The following is a 21,533-nucleotide window of genomic DNA, read 5'->3' as shown; positions in this document are numbered from 1 at the left end:
TCCGATGACTATATGTAAATTCTTCCGGTTTTAGGTGCGTCTCCAACTCCTTCAGTAGCTGGCTCTTTGCTGGTTTAGTCATCATTCCTGCATCATCAAACAACACTGGGGAGGGAACAACATCGTACTTTAAGAGATCATCAGTGGTGAGGCCACGCTCCCGAGCTATTTCTATGTTTCTCTCAGCGATGTTCATCTCCTTCACTGTCGTCTTGGTAGTCTTCTGTGGCTTCTTTCGAAGAGTTTTCATCGTCTTCAAGTTTGTGCGGTGAATGGTACTGCTTATTCGTTCAGTCTTGGTGACAAACCTTTCCTTTCTGAATTTCAGGTACTTCTCTTTTCCTTTTGAAAAGGCATTGAGCATGTCAGTTTTTATATCATCGGACATAACCTCTTTTGTCACAAAGTTTTGTAGTGTTTTGGAAGCGTCTAGAGACAGAGGGGACCCCTTCTCTTCAATGAATCTCATCATCTCCTGAATATGTCCTTCTTTGCGGTTCGTTGTGGCTTGAGATGATTCGTGGTGGCTGTAAGTCTCATGTGTCCTGTCAATCACATCACTGTATTGCTGATGTAGGTTCTTCACTGCCATCATTTCATGGTATATTAGGTCCCACTGGGCGACATACTGTTTTTGCTTTGCATGTCCAATGACTCCATCGCTGCACTTAGATGAAAGGTTAATGCTTTGCTCTAATTTCTGGTCTCCTCCAACAGCGGTGAATCGGCCGGGTATCTCTCTGATTGAAAAATTGCCTTTGGCAAATTGTTCATGAACTGATGGTGCAGTCTCAGGTAGACGTCGCATGTCTTCAAGGTAGAGAGAACACCATCGCAAGTAGTTGGTCGAATCGAATGCCGCAAACAGGTTCAATGCACGCTGGACAGCGTCAAGATGCAGTTCCCAAATCCCTTCACGATCAGCTCTCAACAGATCACGGACAATATCCATCATTTGCAAGAACTGAGTCCAGAACTTGAAGTTTTCATTGGTATCAGACCGTGTTTGGATGAATCTGTTCAAATCTTCGACCAACGTTTTTGATGCATCAGCAAACTGAACCATATACTTCTGACTATCTGTGATGCATTTCTCCTTGACACTAGACTGGAGGTTCGTCAGGATGGCAAGCTCATGTGTATATTGGTCGATGCCTTTCTCGGAGAAGAATTCTTTGTACTGGAGGCGTTCAAAGGCTTCAGCAAGGAGCTGCATACCCTCAAGACAGCGGCTGTAGTGACCTCCATGTAGAACAGAATTCTCGATGACAGTTGGACCAAAAACACCAGCCTGCAACCATGTGATGTCCGCGCCACTTCCATCCAGGAGTTTGCCAATACATTTCAAAACAGTTTTCACTAAGTGAAACGTTCCCAGGCATGGAACCAGGGTCCTGAATTCCTCTGGTCTCAGCAGTTGTATATCACGGACGATGCAATAAACACCTTCATCACAATACATTGGTATCTCATTTTGAGTCAGCTGAGAACCAATGTCCATAAAGTTCTTCATAGCCGTATAAACTGTCGCGTACTCTGTAACTGGATGCGGCAGAACAGGCACAAATGCAAGATTCTTTAATGGGATGGCCTCCTCCGTCCAAACAGAGTTGCTAGCACTCCAAGATGGCATTGTTTGTGACTCGGGGTAGATGGACACTTCATCATGCATGACGTTCAAGCGTCGAGGGACCAAGAAATATCCTTCAGTTTTGCTGCATCGGCTTCGGAGGAAGTGTAAGGCAGTTCGGCCACTTTGTAAGTTGCTGGGATGTCAGCACGGCGTGCAGGCTTGTGAAAGTCGGACAGTACCTGGCATTTTAATATTAAACTGAATGACTGTGGACCATGTGTGACCTGCGTGTCAGAAATCTTTGGTTTACTGGTCGACGACGGGGGTTTGTCTTGGTAGAGAACAGTCACAGTGTCATGTTCAGATACATTTGCCCCCTCATGGTCCCAGTTGTCAATTGCACCGGAGGTGAATTGCCCAGGATCAAAGTGTGACGGCAGTGAAACGCGATCGTTGTTGTGCTGTGCTGTAAACGTGGCAAGGTCATGTTGGTACCTATGCAGCTCCGGGTAGCTGATTGCTAGTCCTCCGTGGTTTAGAACTGTAGTTACAATTTTGCCACCACGCCCAAGACCATGAACTGATTCCGCATTCATAATATGCATTGGAGTTCTCTTTCTACCGCAGTGATGGATATAGTACATGACTTGGAAGACAGATTGTATCTTTCTGCAACGCTGTGTGGAGAGGCTGTTACCTGATGGCTTGCTACCGGTATCGTAGTCATCATCATCTTCTTCATCCTCATCAACTGGTTCATCACTTTCTGTCATGACAGCTTCGGCTGCTTTTGCATATGTGTCAGGATTGAAATTGTACAAATGACTGAAAAAACGTAGTACAGGTTCAGGGATATTCATCTCGCTCAAGGAATGCTTTAGATCATGCGCATCACAAAAGCTATCGTCAAGGCCAAAATCATACTCATCTAGAGCCTTCCTAATCACACCAGCGCATACCTGAACAGGATCAAGGGAACGAATGCGCTCAGCTAACACTTTCTTTGGAACACTGAATACCATCATTGATTTTTTGAACGAACTGGGATATGTAAAATCAATCTCATTACCAAAAGTGTTCAACAAGAAAACTTTTACATCTCTATTACGAAAGTTACATTTGTCATCAATATTGTTCAAAGAGTCTCTGATAGCACTAAGTTCATAACCCCTCCCTTCTTTTAGGCCTTGCTCTAACTCTTTAACAACCTGATTCCAAGCAAGCTGTTTCTCAGACACTTTTGGTATGGAAGCTTTATCACGAGAGTCATACTTATACAAGTATTTAGTCATGCAGTCCCTGTGGTAGTACAGATCTGCTCCAAACACAGAATGCGCATCTTGAAGGTCGCACGTTCGGGTGAACACATCATCTTGCAAGAAGTTTGTCGCAGCCAGAAAGGCTGAAGCACGGCCTGATTCACTAATGCGATATTTCGTGTACTGTTGTTTGTGTGATTTACTGTCACAGATAATACACTTCACTGACGTAAGGCTGTTGTGGACGTCTCTGTATTCGGTGGATGTCGGACGGCCGTAGAACGAGTACTTCTATCTTCTTCCTGCTCAGAATGGGACAGGTCTTGGCATACAGCGAGACTCTTCCTTTTCCTATTGAGAACTGAAGTCATGGTGTATTTTTTGTAACAGTCATTGGTCACATGATAAACAAACCCATCTCCTTTAACCAGCTTAAGCCGTTTGGAAAGTTGATCATTGTGGATGTAACTTGCTTCTCGTATCCTTTTGCAACCATTAGTTGTGCTCACAGTTTTATCACCCGCGCTTTTCTGGCAGATGAAGCAGTTAGTCGCATCAAACGAACTGTCTTCGGGCGGTCCTGAGAGAGTAACAGACTCCATCGTCAGCGGCCACGCCTGAAAAACAAAAAATGGATATTAGTTACGTTTGTACGGCTGTAAAAATCGGCAAGGTCGGACCATATGCTGAAAATATAAAATGTGAAAGACTGATAAGCCACAAAGAAACCCATGTTTATCCCTATTAAAGGGCTTCATAAGGAAGCTTCTGACAAATTTTGGTTGCTTTATCTACATAATTGGGTGTATGAGAGGTGATCGGATTTTGAGCGCCTATCAAACTGAAAGTGATTTTTGGAGAAAAAAAAGCTAAATGACGGGTTTTTTTTTCTAAAAAAGACAGTTTATAGTATTGAACCATGCTAAAAATGTGTTAGTTATGTCTAAACATGATAAATAAATGTTACATTTGAATCTAAAGCTGCCTACTCTTGAATTATTCCATGAAAACTGAATTTTGCTATTTCGGCTAATTGGCCTCAAGTCATAATCACGTATTGGGGTGTGCAGAAAAAACGTACTTGATCTGGGAGTGTTACCCAGATTTTTTCCAAGGGTCTCAACATATAGAACAGGAAAATCAAAAGTTTTGCCGTAGAAGAGAGATGTACACAAGCAACCCCCCAGAGCCAGGAGTAAATACATATTCAGTCCTAAAATACTGAACATGAGGTGGTTGACTTTCATAATTGGATGAGGTTATCATTTATCATGCATTCATCCAATCAGTATTCAGTACCCTTCAGCTATAAAGTAACCTCTAATACTCGAATAAAAATAGGCCCTATAACACAGGCTTGGCACTTGATTTTCTTCACGTGTAAATGCAGAGTTTGTATTGTGAAAGTTTGGGGGAGCCCATTATATTCCTTCTTTTCTTACTTTTCCCTCTTCTTCCATCATCAATTTGTGAAATTAATCGATGTCCCACCTTGTGGAATCATGGTGTCAACTCAGAGCAGGAAATAAACTTGCTTGCTGACTGACTGACTCGTCCCACCATCCAGCATGCGGCTAGACCCGCGACTGGCTATCTCACCACCGGGGGGCTGCTCGTCCACAAAAGTATCTCGCCCCTCTCCAGGGCTCCACAGCTTACTATACTGTTCTGGCTTGCAGTCGTTGGGCCAAACAGCCCATGTTGTTCTTCCCAATCTAAGCGTAGTGCTTTCAAAGTCCATCACCTGGCCTTGCCTCCTCAGAAGCTCTAACACAATAAGCCTTACCCTGAACTTCCTTATAGGCGATGATCATTACCTCCTCAATGCACGTTTTACAATACAACTGACCACTGATAGGAATTTAATACAGGCATAACTCTAACCTACTTGAACACAAGGATCAATCTATTATTACCTCCGCCACCGAAGGACGGAGGTTATGTTTTCACCCCTGTCTGTCTATTTATCTCTGCCTGTCTGTCTGTCTGTGAGCAGGATATGTGAAAAAGTTGTGGACAGATTTGGACGATATTTGGTGGACACTTTTGGTGTGTGACAAAGACGAATAGATTTGATTTTGGTCAAGATCCAAATCCGGATCCGCATACAAGAATTTTTTAATTTTTCAAGTGCTTCTTCAGCATTGAGAAATAGAGCCAAAACGTTATGTAGCATGATATTTCAAAAGGTTGTGGACAGGCTATGACAACACTAGGTGGAAGAGTTGGTTAGATGACAAGAACAAGCCGATTAGATTTTGATTCAGGGTCTGCATTTAGTAGTTCTGGCCTATCAGTGGGATACAAAACATAAACTTTTCAGTCTGGCAGAGGTATGTGCTCTACTGAGTGCTGTTGTAGTTAACACATTCTAACTATGGATCCCCTTCCTTTTCCACGTAACAATACTAATTATAAGAAACGATTTCACCAATAACATTATAAATTGAGCAAAAGGCAGTCGATTCAGATTCAGTAATTGAAGCCACTGTTCCTTCTCTCTTAACTAAAGACCGTTCTGTAGGAGCTGTGCTCCAACGTAAATCGGAAGAATGGACGTGACAAAAAGCTGGAATTCGTCCGAGTTTCTTTATTGTGTCAAATCAACTCGGGTACTCTGAAAAGCCCGTTTATCGGGCAGCAATATATATACACATTATCCCGGAGCGTTTGCCCGGGAAAGGCGAAACCGGGCATGCCCGGGCGTCCTGGGCGAACCCTGGAAAGGCGAGTCTGGACATGCCCGGGCGTCCTGGACGAGGCCTGGCAAGTCGAGAGCGGGCATGCCCGGGCATCCTGGACGAGCCCTGGAAAGGCGAGGCTGGGCGTGCCCGGGCGTTCTGGGCGAACCCTGGAAAGGCGAGTCTGGACATGCCCGGGCGTCCTGGACGAGGCCTGGCAAGTCGAGAGCGGGCATGCCCGGGCGTCCTGGACGAGCCCTGGAAAGGCGAGGCTGGGCGTGCCCGGGCGTCCTGGGCGAGCCCGGCATGGTGATCGCTCCGCGTCCTCGGTAGGTGCAAGGCGATTGTGTATACCCAGCGGTAGCCGCTACACACGTCCCCCCAGAATCGACTTGCACCGGCAGGGTCAATTTAAGGGGGGTCCTGATGACCCGGCCGAAGCGACCCCTGGCGGGTCGTGGGGGGGGGGGGGGGTCCGGTGTGGTGGTGGGCGGTCGAGTGGGGGGCACCGTGGATGGGGGGCGGCCTCGCCGCGGCGGAAGGGCCAACCGTGGCGGTTGGTCGATGTCCACGTGCGCCGGCTTGAGGCGGTCCACCGCAATCCGGTCCGACCTGCCGCCGATGTCGATGACGAACGACTTGTCGTCCCGTCGCAGGACCCGGAAGGGCCCGTCGTACGGCGGCCGGAGTGGCCCCCGATGTGCGTCATGATGCACAAAAACGTACTCCGCTGTGCGAAGCGCTGGGGGGACGTAGGACTGGGGGTCACCGTGGTGGGACGTTGGCACGGGGGCAAACCGTCGGGCGGTCTCCTGGAGGTCCGAGCGCTGGTGAGCTGTGGACCAGGGACTGGTAGCGTCGGGCACGAATTCGCCCGGGACGCGTAGCGCCTGGCCGTAGACAAGCTCGGCGGTGGACGCCCGGAGGTCCTCCTTGGGGGCCGTGCGGAGGCCCAAAAGGACCCACGGCAGCCGGTCGGCCCAACCGCCATGCTGAAGGCCGGCCATGAGCGCGGCCTTCATGGAGCGGTGGAACCGCTCGCACAACCCGTTGGCTTGGGGGTGGTAGGCCGTAGTACGGTGGAGCTTGACCCCCAGGTTGCAGGCGACCGCGCCCCACAGCTCGGAGGTGAACTGCGGTCCGCGGTCCGACGAGATGTCCGCCGGTGCGCCGAAGCGGGCGACCCAGGTGGCGATGAAAGCCTGCGCCACGTCGGCGGTGGTGGTGGAGACGAGGGGAACGGCCTCCGGCCACCTGGTGGTCCGGTCCACCATGGTGAGCAGGTGTGTGAAACCCCGTGATGGGGGGAGGGGGCCCACCAGGTCCACGTTGACGTGGTCGAAACGTCGTTCGGGCACGGTGAAAGGTGCCAGCGGGGCCTTGGTGTGTCGGTGGACCTTGGCCTGTTGGCAGGCTGTGCAGGTGCTGGTCTAATCGCGGACGTCCCGTCGAAGGCCGTGCCAGACGAATCGCGCCGACACCAGCTTCTGGGAAGCTTTCCGGCCCGGGTGGGAAAGGCCGTGGAGGGAGGCGAAGATGCGGCGTTGCCAGGTAACAGGCACGATGGGGCGAGGCTGGCCTTGGGAGATGTCGCAGAGCAAGACAGTGTCCGCGAAGGGGATGTCGGCCAGGCGGAGGCCTGTGTCCGCCGCCCGGAGGGCTTGCACCATGGTGTCGGTGGTTTGGTCCGCTGCCATAAGCGCGAAGTCCACGCCGAGGTGGACCGTGTTCGCGCTGGCCCGAGAAAGACAGTCAGCCACGGCGTTGTCTTTGCCGGCGACGTGCCGGATGTCCGTGGTAAACTCCGACACGGCGGAGAGGGGGTGCTGTTGGCGAGCCGACCACGGCTCCGTGACCTTGGCCATTGCGTAAACCAACGGCTTGTGGTCGACGAACGCCGTGAAGGGTCGGCCCTCCAGGAGGTGGCGGAAATGGCGAATGGCCAGGTGTAGACTGAGGAGCTCACGGTCAAACGTGCTATATTTGAGCTCATTCGGCCGGAGTTGCCGGCTGAAAAAAACGAGTGGCTGCCAAACTCCGTTCACCCATTGCTCATGTACGGCGCCCACCGCGTAGTCGGAGGCATCCGTGGTGAGGGCGATGGGAGCGTCGAGCACCGGGTGAGCGAGCAGTGTTGCGTCGGCGAGGGCCCGCTTTGAGTTTTTAAAGGCCGCGTCCATTGCTGCGGACCAGACGACGTCGTGCTTGGCCGGCTTGCCCCGGAGGGCTTCGTAGAGGGGCCGCATGAGTTGAGCAGCGCGGGGCACGAAGCGGTGATAGAAATTCACCATTCCCAGGAATTCCTGCAGGGCCTTTATGGAGCGGGGACGCGGAAACGTGGTGATGGCCTCGACCTTGGTTGGCAGCGACACGGCCCCTTTCTTGGTGATGTGGTGGCCCAAAAAATCAACGGCCGTCGTGCCAAAGTGGCATTTGGCCGGGTTGACGATGAGGCCATGCTCGCTGAGGCGCCCGAACAGTGTTCGGAGGTGGAGGAGGTGCTCGGCCCGGGACGTGCTGGCGACGAGGATGTCGTCCAGGTAAACGAAGAGGAACGGCAGGTCGCGCAGCACGCCGTCCATCAAGCGCTGGAACGCCTGAGCCGCGTTATTGAGGCCAAATGGCATTCGCAGGAATTCGAATAAGCCGAACGGCATGATGACGGCCGTTTTTGGGACGTCGGCCGCCCTGACAGGTACCTGGTGGTATCCCCGTATTAAATCGATCTTCGAAAAAATGACCCGTCCTGCCAAACGGGCGGAGAAGTCTTGGATGTGCGGGATCGGATACCTGTCGGGGGTGGTAGCGTCGTTAAGGCGGCGATAGTCGCCACATGGGCGCCAGCCGCCCCCTGGTTTTGGGACGATGTGTAGTGGCGAAGCCCACGCGCTATTGGAGCGCCGCACGATGCCGAGGTGTTCCAAAGCGTCGAACTCGGCCTTGGCCACGGCGAGCTTGGCTGGGTCGAGGCGGCGGGCTCTGGCATAGACCGGCGGGCCCGTGGTCGGTATGTGGTGCTCGATCCCATGTCGTACTGCGACGGCCGAAAACGTCGGCCGCGTGAGGGCCGGGAACTCCGTGAGCAGGCGAGCAAACTCGTTCGCCGCCGGGAGGGCGCATGCCAGCTCGGTCGGAGCGGAGCTGCTCAATGTGCATGCCAGGGAGCTGAAGGTCTCGGCGTTGACGAGGCGACGCCGTTTGACATCAACCAGCAGTCCGTGTGCGCAGAGGAAGTCGGCGCCTAGCAGAGCCATGGGTACGCTTGCGGTTACAAAAGTCCAATTAAAGCGTTGGCCGCCGAAGCAGAGGGTGACGTTGCGCGGGCCGCAGGTGCGGATGGCCGATCCGTTGGCCGCAACCAAGGAGGGGCCGCAAACTGCGGACTGCCTGTCCTGATCGGAGGCGGGTATGACGCTCAGTTGGGCGCCGGTGTCACACAGGAAGTGCGGTCCGGACGCTTTGTCCCTGATGAAAAGTAAGTTGCCCGTGTGGCCGGCGCTCATGGCTGGTAATGAACGCCGGCCCGGCCGTTTCCTGGCTTGCCGAAGGTGCACGGGGGTTGGCATGTCCGGGCCTCCTGTCCGAACCTGGCATGATAATAACACCACGCCTGGTCAGGTGGAGGCCCCGGTCGTCGTGCTGGAGGGGGTCGGCGCGGCGTAGCGGCCGCCAATTGCGTCGGCAGTTCGGTCGTCGACCGTGCCGGGTGCTCGGGCGCCATGGGCGTTGCTTCGGACGGCGGTGGGCTCCAGGTCGCTGCTCCAATGCGTTGGCCTGCCGCGGAGATCTTGTCGGCTTCCCTGGCGAGGGCGCGGGGATCCGTGATCGTCGTGCTTGCCAGGGCGAGGCGTACCTGGCTAGGCAGCTGACGGCGGAACAGCTCCCGAAACAGGAAAGCCGGAGAGTGCTCGCCGAGCAGCGAAAGCATGTAGTCCATTCACTCGGACGGGCGCGTGTCGCCGAGCTCGGGCAGGTCGAGCAGGCGCCGTGCGCGTTCCGCTGATGAGAGGGCGAAAGCGTCGAGGAGGAGCTTTTTAATCGCGTCGTATTTGTCAGCGGCTGGCGGGCTCTCGAGGAGGCTCAGGGCGCGGGCCGCGGTGGCTGAGCCGAGTGCTGCTACCACATGGTGGAAGCGGGTGTCGTCGGCCGTGATGCCTCGCAGGGCGAACAGGGAGTCCGCCTGGGCGAACCAAACTGCCGCGTGAGCCTCCCAGACGGTAGGCAGTTTGAGGGCAACTGCCGTGTCCATGTCGGGTCACCAATGTAGGAGCTGTGCTCCAACGTAAATCGGAAGAATGGACGCGACAAAAAGCTGGAATTCGTCCGAGTTTCTTTATTGTGTCTAATCAACTCGGGTACTCTGAAAAGCCCGTTTATCGGGCAGCAATATATATACACATTATCCCGGAGCGTTTGCCCGGGAAAGGCGAGACCGGGCGTGCCCGGGCGTCCTGGGCGAACCCTGGAAAGGCGAGTCTGGACATGCCCGGGCGTCCTGGACGAGGCCTGGCAAGTCGAGAGCGGGCGTCCTGGACGAGCCCTGGAAAGGCGAGGCTGGGCGTGCCCGGGCGTTCTGGGCGAACCCTGGAAAGGCGAGTCTGGACATGCCCGGGCGTCCTGGACGAGGCCTGGCAAGTCGAGAGCGGGCGTCCTGGACGAGCCCTGGAAAGGCGAGGCTGGGCGTGCCCGGGCGTTCTGGGCGAACCCTGGAAAGGCGAGTCTGGACATGCCCAGGCGTCCTGGACGAGGCCTGGCAAGTCGAGAGCGGGCATGCCCGGGCGTCCTGGACGAGCCCTGGAAAGGCGAGGCTGGGCGTGCCCGGGCGTCCTGGGCGAGCCCGGCATGGTGATCGCTCCACGTCCTCGGTAGGTGCAAGGCGATTGTGTATACCCAGCGGTAGCCGCTACAGTTCTACCTTTAACTTGAATGCATTCAACATTTGGTTTTTCCTTCATTTAGTACACAATATGAGAAAAGTGTACATGTACTTTCCTGGTGGCCAGCCATAACATTGAAACCCTGTATCAATTTGATAGATTCTGTATCATCTGACCTGCTGCAACCTACACTGTTACATCTGTTACGGATTCGGCCCTAATGATTGTTGTTATGATTATTGTTGTTGGTTCAAAGTATTCTGGTGATTGTGGTTGAAGGGAAAGGGTTATTATAGTTAAAAGATTTAAAAGTGCTCCTGGTAAAATGTGGCCGGAAATCCGGATCGTGACCGGAAGAGGTGGAGCGAGAGGAAGAAGAGGCGGGAGGAGGTCGTGAAGAGACGTGGTTGTTTTAGCTCTGGGTCGACGTACAGTGCGAGTGAACTTTGCGTCCTTGAAGGGAAGTTCGGGCGATAAGAGACATCGCCGGAGTGCGTGGAGCCTGTGTTGTCGGGGATCCTCATTGAGGTTCCGGAGGATCCTGGCCTAAAATACCGGGTTCGAGAAAAAGCCGTCCGCCATCTTCGCCACGCGAGTAACCTGCAGTGAACCGGGTTGGGTCGTGTCGGCTGGGCATTATTCCCCGGTGGTTTGCCGGGGACGGCTGTGCCAGAAAGGGCACGTGAGAATTATACGGAGGCTCGCAGATTGAACCGCAAAATTTGTACGTCGGAGCGCGTCTTTGTGAGGTTCCTTTCCACCGCTGTATTGCTGGGGGCTGAACAACGTGAGCTCGGGGTCGTCTCAATCGCCTACGCCTCAATTGACTTTGATCGGGCCTTGACTCCCCGATCGCGGGAGCGCACAGAGACATTGGGACTTCGCCTTGGAGGGGTGCAGAGACATTGGGAGAGACATTGCAGAGAGATTGCCGTGAGTTTGGGGGTTAAGGGGCTTGATATTTCCCCCATTGTTGTATGGCTCTTTTTGTGTGATTTCTAATATATTATTGTTTGTTCATAACCAGGTGTGGTTGCATTATTGAGTTGACTGTTTCATTTGCTGGTTCCATTGAGGGTTTCATTATTTGCTTGAAATCAACCAAGGATAACACATCTTTCTGCAGGGGACCCTCTCGGGGTTCGGAGGTCTACCGAGACCAGAGTTAGGGGGAGGACCCCGTAACAGAAATTGGGGGCTCGTCCAATTGATATTCGTGGGCTCGCAATTGGGTCTGCGTCCGGGATCTATAAAATTCCTAAATTTAGTCCGGGAAAGAATTCCCTAACATTCCCAGAATTCCCAAATTTGGAACTTTTTCCAACATTCCCAAATTTTTTTCCCCCCCAAAAAAATTCTTTTTGTTTTGTTTGTTAAAAATTTCTTGTGTGAAAGTTAACAGGTGTTACCAGTAGTCACTATGGAGTTTGATGCAGAGAGGTTTACAGTGACCCCTAGTGAAGCACAGTTCAGAGCGTTAGTAAAATCGGACCTCTGGAAATTGGCCAAACATTTTAGCTTGGAGGTCCGAACTAATATGAAGAAGGCAGAGTTGCAGACAGTGGTGATACAATCTATGGTGGGATTAGAAGCATGGGAAGAGGTAGCCTGGGATTGGTTACCAGAAGAGCAAGAAAATGTGGAGCTCCGGAAACTGGAGATGCAATTACAGAGCCAGGAAAGGGAAAAAGCACAGGAACGAGAACTCCAGGAAAGGTTAGAAGAGAAAAAAATAGAGGAAAGGAGAGTGGAAAGAGAACTCCAGGAAAGGTTAAAAGTACAGGAAAGAGAACTCCAGGAAAGGTTAGAAGACAAAAAAGCAGAGGAAAGGAGAGCTGCAAGAGAACTCGAAGCAGAGGAGAGAAGAGCTGAAAGGGAGTTAAAGGACCGTGAATTGGCACGTCAGCAGGAAATTAAAGTCAAGGAGCTGAAGTTAAAGAGAGAACGGGGAGAGGTACCATCCCTGCTGACTGGTTCGACACCTATTCAGAACACCTGGGATGTTGGCAGACATGTGAGGCTGGTTCCACCCTTCAATGAAAAGGAGGTAGCCAAGTTTTTTCCACACTTTGAGAAAGTGGCTCGACAGTTAAACTGGCCTGAGGAGTACTGGTCCATACTAGTGCAAAGTGTTCTGGTGGGTAAAGCTCAAGAGATTTATTCGGCTTTACCGATTGACCAATGTGCAGATTACGAGGTATTGAAGAAACACATTCTCAAAGCCTGTGAATTGGTCCCGGAAGCTTACCGGCAAAAATTCCAGAATGCCAGGAGGAGGGAGAGTGAGACTCATGTGGAATTTGCCAGAGTGAAGGAAACCATGTTTGAAAGGTGGTGTGATTCAAAAGGAGTTGGGAAAGACTTCGAACTATTGCGACAATTGATCCTGGTGGAGGAATTCCAACAGTGTGTCCACGAGGACATTAACGTTCATCTGGAGGAAAGGAAAGTCCCAAAGCTGTATGAGGCAGCCACCATGGCAGATGACTATGCCTTAACACACAGGATGGGGTTCCACAAACCGAACTTCTCGCCCAGACCTAGCCAGGGGAGCGATGGTACATCAGGGGTGGAGAATGAAAATCCATGGGGGCGTCCTCGGGATGCAAATGAGGTCCACTTTGACACCACGACTTCTAGAAATCAGAAGACTGCGGTTCCAAGACAGACCTATCATCTGGGGGACTCGAGGCAGACCGCCGCCCCCATGCCTTGGCAGGCCACGGGGTTCTCCTCCGGGCCTACTTGCACTTTTTGCCATAAACCTGGACACTGGATGTCCAACTGTTATGCTCTGGGAAAGGAAAATCAGGAGCGGAGTTCGACTAGTACGACTCCAAATACGATGGCCATTGTGAGAAATCACCCTCAAAAGGGTTACCAACCATTTATTTCCGAGGGGTTTGTGTCACTGGATGGAGCTTCGACTAACCGGAGCCCGGTTAGGATATTGAGGGACACAGGAGCACATCAATCTTTAATGCTTGAAGGCATCTTGCCATGGTCTGAGGAGACGGCAACTGGGGTTAGTGTTCGTTTACGTGGGATTGGTGGCTGTGTTAGTGCTCCACTTCATGTCATCCATTTGGAGTCCGATTTGGTGTCAGGACCGGTCACCGTCGGTTTACAAGCCACGCTTCCTGTAGAGGGAGTATCGGTTGTTATCGGGAATGATTTGGCCGGTGGTCAAGTTTATGGTAACCCGATGGTTGTTAAAAAGCCCAGTAGGGAAAATAACACCACACCAGTTAGGGATGGCGACAAGTTTAGCAAGTTATTTGTCGGTGGACTGAACTTCAAAACACAGGAAGATGTTTTGGAGTCTGCCTTCAGCAACTATGGACCGCTTTTGGAAGTGCTGCTGATAAAAGACAGGGAGACACGAAAGTCAAGAGGGTTTGGCTTTGTCACGTTTGAAAACTCAAAGGACGCAAGAGAGGCAGAAAAGGATCTGAATAGCAAGGAGTTGGAGAGTCGGACCATCACAGTAGGGAAGGCATTTCCTAGGGGTCGAGGGGGCTACAGAGGAGGACCACGGAGTAGTAATGGTGGTGGCCGCAAGCGATATTATTATGGAGGCTTCCAGAGTTATGACAGCTCCCGAAGGAAGGATTATCAGAGCAGTGGCCGAGAAGGAGACCGCCAGTCAGGTGACTACTGTGACAAGTGGTCCCACCGTAATTATTAGGAGTCCGGAAAAGTTGAAGCACTGAATGCTGTGGAGCCGCCGAGCCAAGATTCCTACACGGACTAACCGTGAACGCCACGTTCCTAAAGGCGTCCAGGTAGTGAACTTCCCTGCATGGACTAACCGTGAACTCCACGTTCCTAAAGGCGTCCATGTAGTGAATACTTTCAGGCCTCACCACCCAACCCCCATGGAACCTGGCTTTCAGCTCGGCCTCCCGGGGAAAGTGCTATAGATTTGCTGGCCTTTGGGTTTTTTGATCACAACCCCTTAACCTTCATTCAAGAGAAACTGGAAGTAAAAATCAGAGGGGCAGGGACAATGTCGTTGTTGACGCTTGGTCCAGAGGGAATTAACTTTGGAAAGGTCTGGGGGTTGTGCAAAATTTTGTTGCTTTATTTTTTGGGGAAGGTTGAATATTGTTGCCTACAGGGATTGCTGATTTGGGTTGCGAATTTACTTTTGCTTGTTTAAAGAGGGCATGCAAAGAAAGTTTTCGCGGTGTTCAAACTTTCTTTTTTGAGGGGGGGAAGTGTTACGGATTCCGCCCTAATGATTGTTGTTATGATTACTGTTGTTGGTTCGAAGTATTCTGGTGATTGTGGTTGAAGGGAAAGGGTTATTATAGTTAAAAGATTTAAAAGCGCTCCTGGTAAAATGTGGCCGGAAAGCCGGATCGTGACCGGAAGAGGTGGAGCGAGAGGAAGAAGAGGCGGGAGGATATCGTGAAGAGACGTGGTTGTTTTAGCTCCGGACCGAGCGGTCGACGTACAGTGCGAGTGAACGTTGCGTCCTTGAAGGGAAGTTCGGGCGATAAGAGACATCGCCGGAGTGCGTGGAGCCTGTGTCTTCGGGGATCCTCATTGAGGTTCCGGAGGATCCTGGCCTAAAAGACCGGGTTCGAGAAAAAGCCGTCCGCCATCTTCGCTACGCGAGCAACCTGCAGTGAACCGGGTTGGGTCGTGTCGGCTGGGCATTATTCCCCGGTGGTTTGCCGGGGATGGCTGTGCCAGAAAGGGCACGTGAGAATTATACGGAGGCTCGCGAATTGAACCGCAAAAGTTGTACGTCGGAGCGCGTCTTTGTGAGGTTCCTTTCCACCGCTGTATTGCTGGGGGCTGAACAACGTGAGCTCGGGGTCGTCTCAATCGCCTACGCCTCAATTGACTTTGATCGGGCCTTGACTCCCTGATCGCGGGAGCACACAGAGACATTGGGACTTCGCCTTGGAGGGGTGCAGAGACATTGGGGAGGTGCCGTGAGTTTGGGGGTTAAGGGGCTTGATATTGCCCCCATTGTTGGATGGCTCTTTTTGTGTGATTTCTAATATATTATTGTTTGTTCATAACCAGGTGTGGTTGCATTATTGAGTTGACTGTTTCATTTGCTGGTTCCATTGAGGGTTTCATTATTTGCTTGAAATCAACCAAGGATAACACATCTTTCTGCCGGGGACCCTCTCGGGGTTCGGAGGTCTACCGAGACCAGAGGTAGGGGGAGGACCCCGTAACACATCACCAACCAGGAGAGACCTACTGCTTGCCGTCGTTGTTATTGTTGTTTTTGGTGATTTACCATATGAGGGTTGTTCAAAAAGGTATGAGAATGAGATACTTATCCAGATAATGAGAAACTTATCAAGTCCATGATGTGTCAACGTTTTATTTAATTTAAGTATGGTTAATTAGTCAGAAAACATTAAAGAAAAATTATACAGTATGTATGCCTCATTATACCTTTTGTTGTGTCTTGGACTACTGTGTGCATGTCATTTGTAGAACTTATTGAACACCACCCACATATGTGCATCTTTACACTCAAACGATCAAATTGCTGATGATCCTTGTTCCTGTCAGAGTGACAACATTAGTGAGCCTTCTGTAAGCAGCAGCACAGATGTGCACACGAAGAAGTGCTCCAAGGTGAAAGAAGAGACTGAGTCTAATCCACGGATACTTACACAGGTAGCATTTCGTGTTTTGCAATGGATTCCTTTAATGGTAACATGAATGCGTATTTTTTCAACAAAACATTTCAACCATTTGTTATTTGAAGTGAAACATTTTCATATTTGAAACATACATTTCAACCAACCACTGAAATACTCCCTCAAACTTTTGTTTCCGTGGTTGTGAGGTGTTTTGAATTACATGGTGGTGAGGTGTTTTGAATTACGTGGTGGTGAGGTGTATTGAATTACGTGGTGGTGAGGTTTTTAATTACATGTTTCGTGGGTGTGAGGTGTTTTGAATTATGCGTTTCATGGCTGTGAGGTGTTTTTAGTTACGTGGCTGTGAGGTGTTTTTAATCACGTGGCTGTGAGGGGTTTTTTATTCCGTGGCTGTGAGGGTTTTTTATTTCGTGGCTGTGAGGTGTTTTGAATTACTTTGTGGTGAGGTGTTTTGAATTACGTGGTGGTGAGGTGTTTTGAATTACGTGGTCGGAGGTGTTTTGAATTACGTGGTGGTGAGGTCTTTTGAATTACGTGGTCGGAGGTGTTTTGAATTACGTGGTGGTGAGGTGTTTTGAATTACATGGTGGTGAGGTGTTTTTCATCACGTGGTGGTGAGGTGTAATCGTTCCAAACTTCTAGTATGCACCTACCCCCCCCCCCCCCCCCACCCCCATGTATGTGCATCATGTATGTGCTGAGGGGTTCTTTTTTGTATTGTTTGTTTCAACCTAACTCTTCAACCCAAATTGCTTTTATAAATGTAATATCACAAACACTGTAAATAAATTTGTGTAAAATAATTGTTTGTATTATTATTGGTTGATTGGTGTAAATCATGACCACACAGCAACTCAGGTACAGTCATTATCCTCAGCTAAAATAAGCCCGTTCCTCAGAAACGACGCGAGGTGAGGCGAGCGCAGCGAGCCGAGCCAAGCTAGTATATATATATATATATATATATATATATATTTACATGTGCATGTGATAATGACCACTCCTTTTTGCATCATAATGATGCATAGGGCTACCAAAGCAGTTTCCTAGGTGATTGGGCACAATTGTGGATGAGTTACGTGAAAAAGTAAGTACACCCCATGTAAAGTTTGGACTTTTTCAACATATTTCAACATACAGCTATTTGATCTTCATTTCAACAATATTGATAGATAAAGGTAATATAATACAACAAATATGAAGCATTTACATTTTGTGGTCCATTGTATAATTTAAATAAACATAAATGCAAATTTCGCATGTGGAAAAAGTAAGTACACCCTTGGCTCTAATAGGTGGTATTGCCCCCTTTGGCAGAAACAACTTCAAGGAGGCGTTTCTTATAACTGTCTACCAGTCTCTGACATCGACTGGGAGAAATTTTTGCCCACTCCTCCATGCAGAATTCTTTCAGCTGTGCGATGTTTGAGGGGTTTCTTGCATGCACAGCTCGTTTCAAATCCCCCCAAAACATCTCGATGGGATTTAGATCCGGGCTTTGACTTGGCCATTCCAGACCCCTCCATTTCTTTCTTTTCAGCCATTCCTTGGTGGATTTACTGGTATGTTTAGGGTCATTGTCATGTGGCAAGGTCCACCTTCGGTTGAGCTTCAACTTTCCGACAGATGGCCTCACATTATCCTCAAGCACCCTCTGGTACAATGAAGAATTCATAGTGGATTATATGATGGTGAGCTGCCCAGGCCCTGATGCAGCAAAGCTGCCCCAAATCATAATATTTCCACCACCATGCTTTACAGTTGGTATCAGGTTCTTGTGGTCAAATGCTGTCTTTGATTTTCACCAAACATGTCTTCTGGTACTGTGGCCAAACAGCTCTACCTTTGACTCATCTGTCCAGAGCACATTGTTCCAGAAGTGCTGGTCTTTGCCGAGGTGTTCATTGGCAAACTTTAGTCTTGCCCTGATGCTCTTTCTGGACAGCAAAGGTTTCCTCCTGGCACACGTCCCATGTAGATCAAATTTGTGCAGCCTCTTTCTAATGGTAGACTCGAGCACTTTGACATCAACAGTGGCAAGAGCTATCCGTGGGTCCTGTGATGACATTTTGGGGTTCTTAGAGACTTCTTTCAGCATCTTGCGGTCTGCTCTCGGGCTGAACTTGCTGGGGCGGCCTGGCCTGAACAATTTGGCAGTTGTTTGGAATCTTCTCCACTTGTGGATGATCTTCCGGACAGTCGAATGATTGATTTCAAATTGTTTGGAGATCTTTTTAAATCCCTTCCCAGACTCGTAGGCATCTATAACCTTCTTTCTGAAGGCCTCAGAGAGCTCCTTTGATCTAGGCATGGTGACGCCACACACTTGAACAACAAAGAGCAAACCAAACTAAATGTCTGAGATTTAAATAAGACAGGTTCCTCCAAGATCCTCTCTAACAATGTTCTAATCATTTGCACTTGAGCTGGCGCACCTTATTCTAATTTTAGGTATTTGAAGTAGTGATAAATGTCGGGGTGTACTTACTTTTTCCACATGCGAAATTTGCATTTATGTTTAGTTAAATTATACAATGGACTACAAAATGTAAATGTTTCATGATATTTGTTATATTATATCACCTTTATCTATCAATATTGTTGAAATGAAGATGAAATAGCTGTATGTTGAAATATGTTGAAAAAGTCAAAAGTTTACATGGGGTGTACTTACTTTTTCACGTGACTGCATATATACATATATCTCGTGTGTGTGTGTGCACAGTATATTGTTACAATTTGACTACCTTTTGGGCTAGAACCTATCTCTTCATGCAATGTCTGCACCACTTGTGTGTATATATAGGTACAGAATGATCTCCAGGTTGTGATGAGTGAAGAAGTGGAGAAAGCGGATGGAAAGCTGGATACAGATGTGCTGCAAGAAATGAAATGCCAGTGGGAGGGCTGCTGTTGTGAGTTTGAAACTCAGGAGCAACTTGTGCGTGTAAGTTTCCAGAGTAAGAACCAGTGTGAGAGCAAATTCGTATTTGAGATGCATGAGTTTTAGCTACACATCAGATGGCATCATGTTCCTGGAGACTATTATCGTACATCGTTAAAGCTGTAATTTAATGGTTAAAATGCGTTACTTTTTCATTATTTATACTTGCAATTCTTAAAAATAATTATTGTTTAGAGAAATTATTTTTCCTTTTTCATCATAGTCACTCAAAAAATGCAAAAACATATGTAACGGCAACTAATGGGGATGCCTCTTCGTGGTGGTTGCACCCCCCCCCCCCCCCAACGTAAGACGGGGGCCAAATCCTCCCCCACTCTTCCCTGCTGATTTGTCGGAGCAGCACGCTAACGGTCAGAGCGTCGATTGGTCCACATGGACTGGCCCATTCCCTCTCATCTTCCACACGAACACCTCACACAGAATCACTCAAATCACCACACATCGCTCTCACACACATGCATCATATGTTCACAAGAAGCGTTTATTACTTATGTTTTTTCATTCTTCTTATTTGGGGAGTCAGCTCCCCCTGGTAGTCCTTCCTCCTCATTCTAGCCGGAGACATAGAAATCATCCACATCCACATCACCATAATCGCAATAAACAACCTGGGCCCAAACAGTATCTTGGGCACAAAACCACCATCCGTCAATGACACAGAGAAACTACTCCCCAGGTCTGATCGTGTTCACCTTTCACGCCTTTGCTATGGATACCACCCACAAATTTTACACTACGTGGACTCGATGACACCACTGACGACACCTGCAACCACTGCCAAGCCGGTCCACACACAATAAAATACGAGTATATCATGGAATACTGCGTGGTCCTGGCTTCATGTAGACAAGAGCACAACATATTGGAGGTGAGGGACCTATGGGAGGCTCCTGTGAGATTGATCGGCCATCCCCGTGCCGCTGGTCTGTTCAACCAGAACTGACTGGGGCAACACAATAACAACATACATAACGTAATGCTTGCTCAACCCATTTGACCCACGATTTTACGATAAGCTTTTTAATATCACAGAGACATATGGCCTTACACCAACTAAATAAATCCAAAAACTAAAATTGGACGCGCACCTAAAATTGGACGCGCACCTAAAATTGGACGCGCACCTAAAATTGGACGCGCACCTAAAATTGGACGCGCACCTAAAATTGGACGCGCACCTAAAATTGGACGCGCACCTAAAATTGGACGCGCACCTAAAATTGGACGCGCACCTAAAATTGGACGCGCACCTAAAATTGGACGCGCACCTAAAATTGGGCGCGCACCTAAAATTGGACGCGGACCTAAAATTGGACGCGGACCTAAAATTGGACGCGGACCTAAAATTGGACGCGGACCTAAAATTGGACGCGGACCTAAAATTGGGCGCGCACCTGAAATTGGGCACGCACCTGAAATTGGGCGCGCACCTGAAATTGGGCGCGCACCTGAAATTGGGCGCGCACCTGAAATTGGGCGCGCACCTGAAATTGGGCGCGCACCTGAAATTGGGCGCGCACCTGAAATTGGGCGCGCACCTGAAATTGGGCGCGCACCTGAAATTGGACGCGCACCTGAAATTGGACGCGCACCTGAAATTGGACGCGCACCTGAAATTGGACGCGCACCTGAAATTGGACGCGCACCTGAAATTGGACGCGCACCTGAAATTGGACGCGCACCGGAAATTGGACGCGCACCGGAAATTGGACGCGCACCGGAAATTGGACGCGCACCGGAAATTGGACGCGCACCGAAAATTGGACGTTCCATGCTTCTACCCTGATGTAAATAAATATACTTGTCTCTTTGCAGCAAACAATGTGCAGTTCGCTTATGTGAATAGAAAGGAAAAGATGGGACTTCTGGCATCTTTTTGAGATATTTGTGCTCATTGTATGCAGCACATCAATAATGAACATATTCACGGCGAGCACAAGGAGTTTGTTTGTCGTTGGCATGATTGCAACCGAGAGCAGAAAGCCTTCAAGGCACAGTACATGCTGGTGGTCCACACGCGCCGCCATACTGGAGAGAAGCCACACAAATGCACCGTGAGTCTGTTTACAATCTGATCTATCAGTGAGAATTTACATCCACTACTGAGCCCATCTGCACATGACATACAAAACCATACATGGAACAAGTATGGACTGTACATGCTTTACTGTACACTAGAACCTCATTTCACATAGATTTTCATGCAAAACACCATTTTAGTTTACAGATGTCGATGCTAATGGAAGAACAGAGGCACAGAGAGTGAAAGGTCAACAAACTTGTGACTTCCTTGAGGGGCACAGTCAATGATGTGAGGGTTTACCTTTTAAAGGTAATCTCTTAATCCAGTTTATTTTTCCTGCAGTTCCTATGTTTGTGGCATGAAACCCTTTCCATGGAATTGTGCATCGTTTTTCATTCTGCTTATAATGTGATGGTTTGGCCATTTCACAGACTGTTTCATGCCATGATATGCATGTTAAGTATGTTCAGTGTACCAACACAAGTTTCGAAAAAGAGAATCAAAATTCCGTAAACT

At 49.5% G+C, this 21,533-nt stretch overlaps 2 protein-coding genes across 2 annotated transcripts in view; one reads left to right on the top strand and one right to left on the bottom strand.

The window, feature by feature from the left end:
- LOC144888352 (uncharacterized) overlaps positions 1-2,932 on the bottom strand; it is a 4,882-nt gene extending 1,950 nt beyond the window's left edge. Inside the window, exon 1 of the mRNA XM_078766026.1 lies at positions 1,838-2,932. Within this exon, the coding sequence (XP_078622152.1) occupies positions 1,838-2,865 (1,028 nt within the window). The 5' untranslated portion in view covers positions 2,866-2,932. The remainder of the gene's footprint in view (positions 1-1,837) is intronic.
- The window catches only part of LOC137437525 (transcriptional activator GLI3-like), a 163,255-nt gene that overhangs the window by 134,084 nt on the left and 7,638 nt on the right, over positions 1-21,533 (top strand). Inside the window, exons 8-10 of the mRNA XM_078766272.1 lie at positions 15,935-16,042; positions 18,836-18,976; positions 20,899-21,048. Coding sequence (XP_078622398.1) covers positions 15,935-16,042; positions 18,836-18,976; positions 20,899-21,048 — 399 coding nt within the window. The remainder of the gene's footprint in view (positions 1-15,934; positions 16,043-18,835; positions 18,977-20,898; positions 21,049-21,533) is intronic.

This window comes from Myxine glutinosa, chromosome 12 (assembly GCF_964187855.1).
Source record: "Myxine glutinosa chromosome 12, kmMyxGlut1.1, whole genome shotgun sequence".
NCBI classification, from domain to species: domain Eukaryota; kingdom Metazoa; phylum Chordata; class Myxini; order Myxiniformes; family Myxinidae; genus Myxine; species Myxine glutinosa.
Note: the sequence above shows the minus strand (reverse complement) of the source record. Positions and strands in the feature narration are given on the sequence as shown.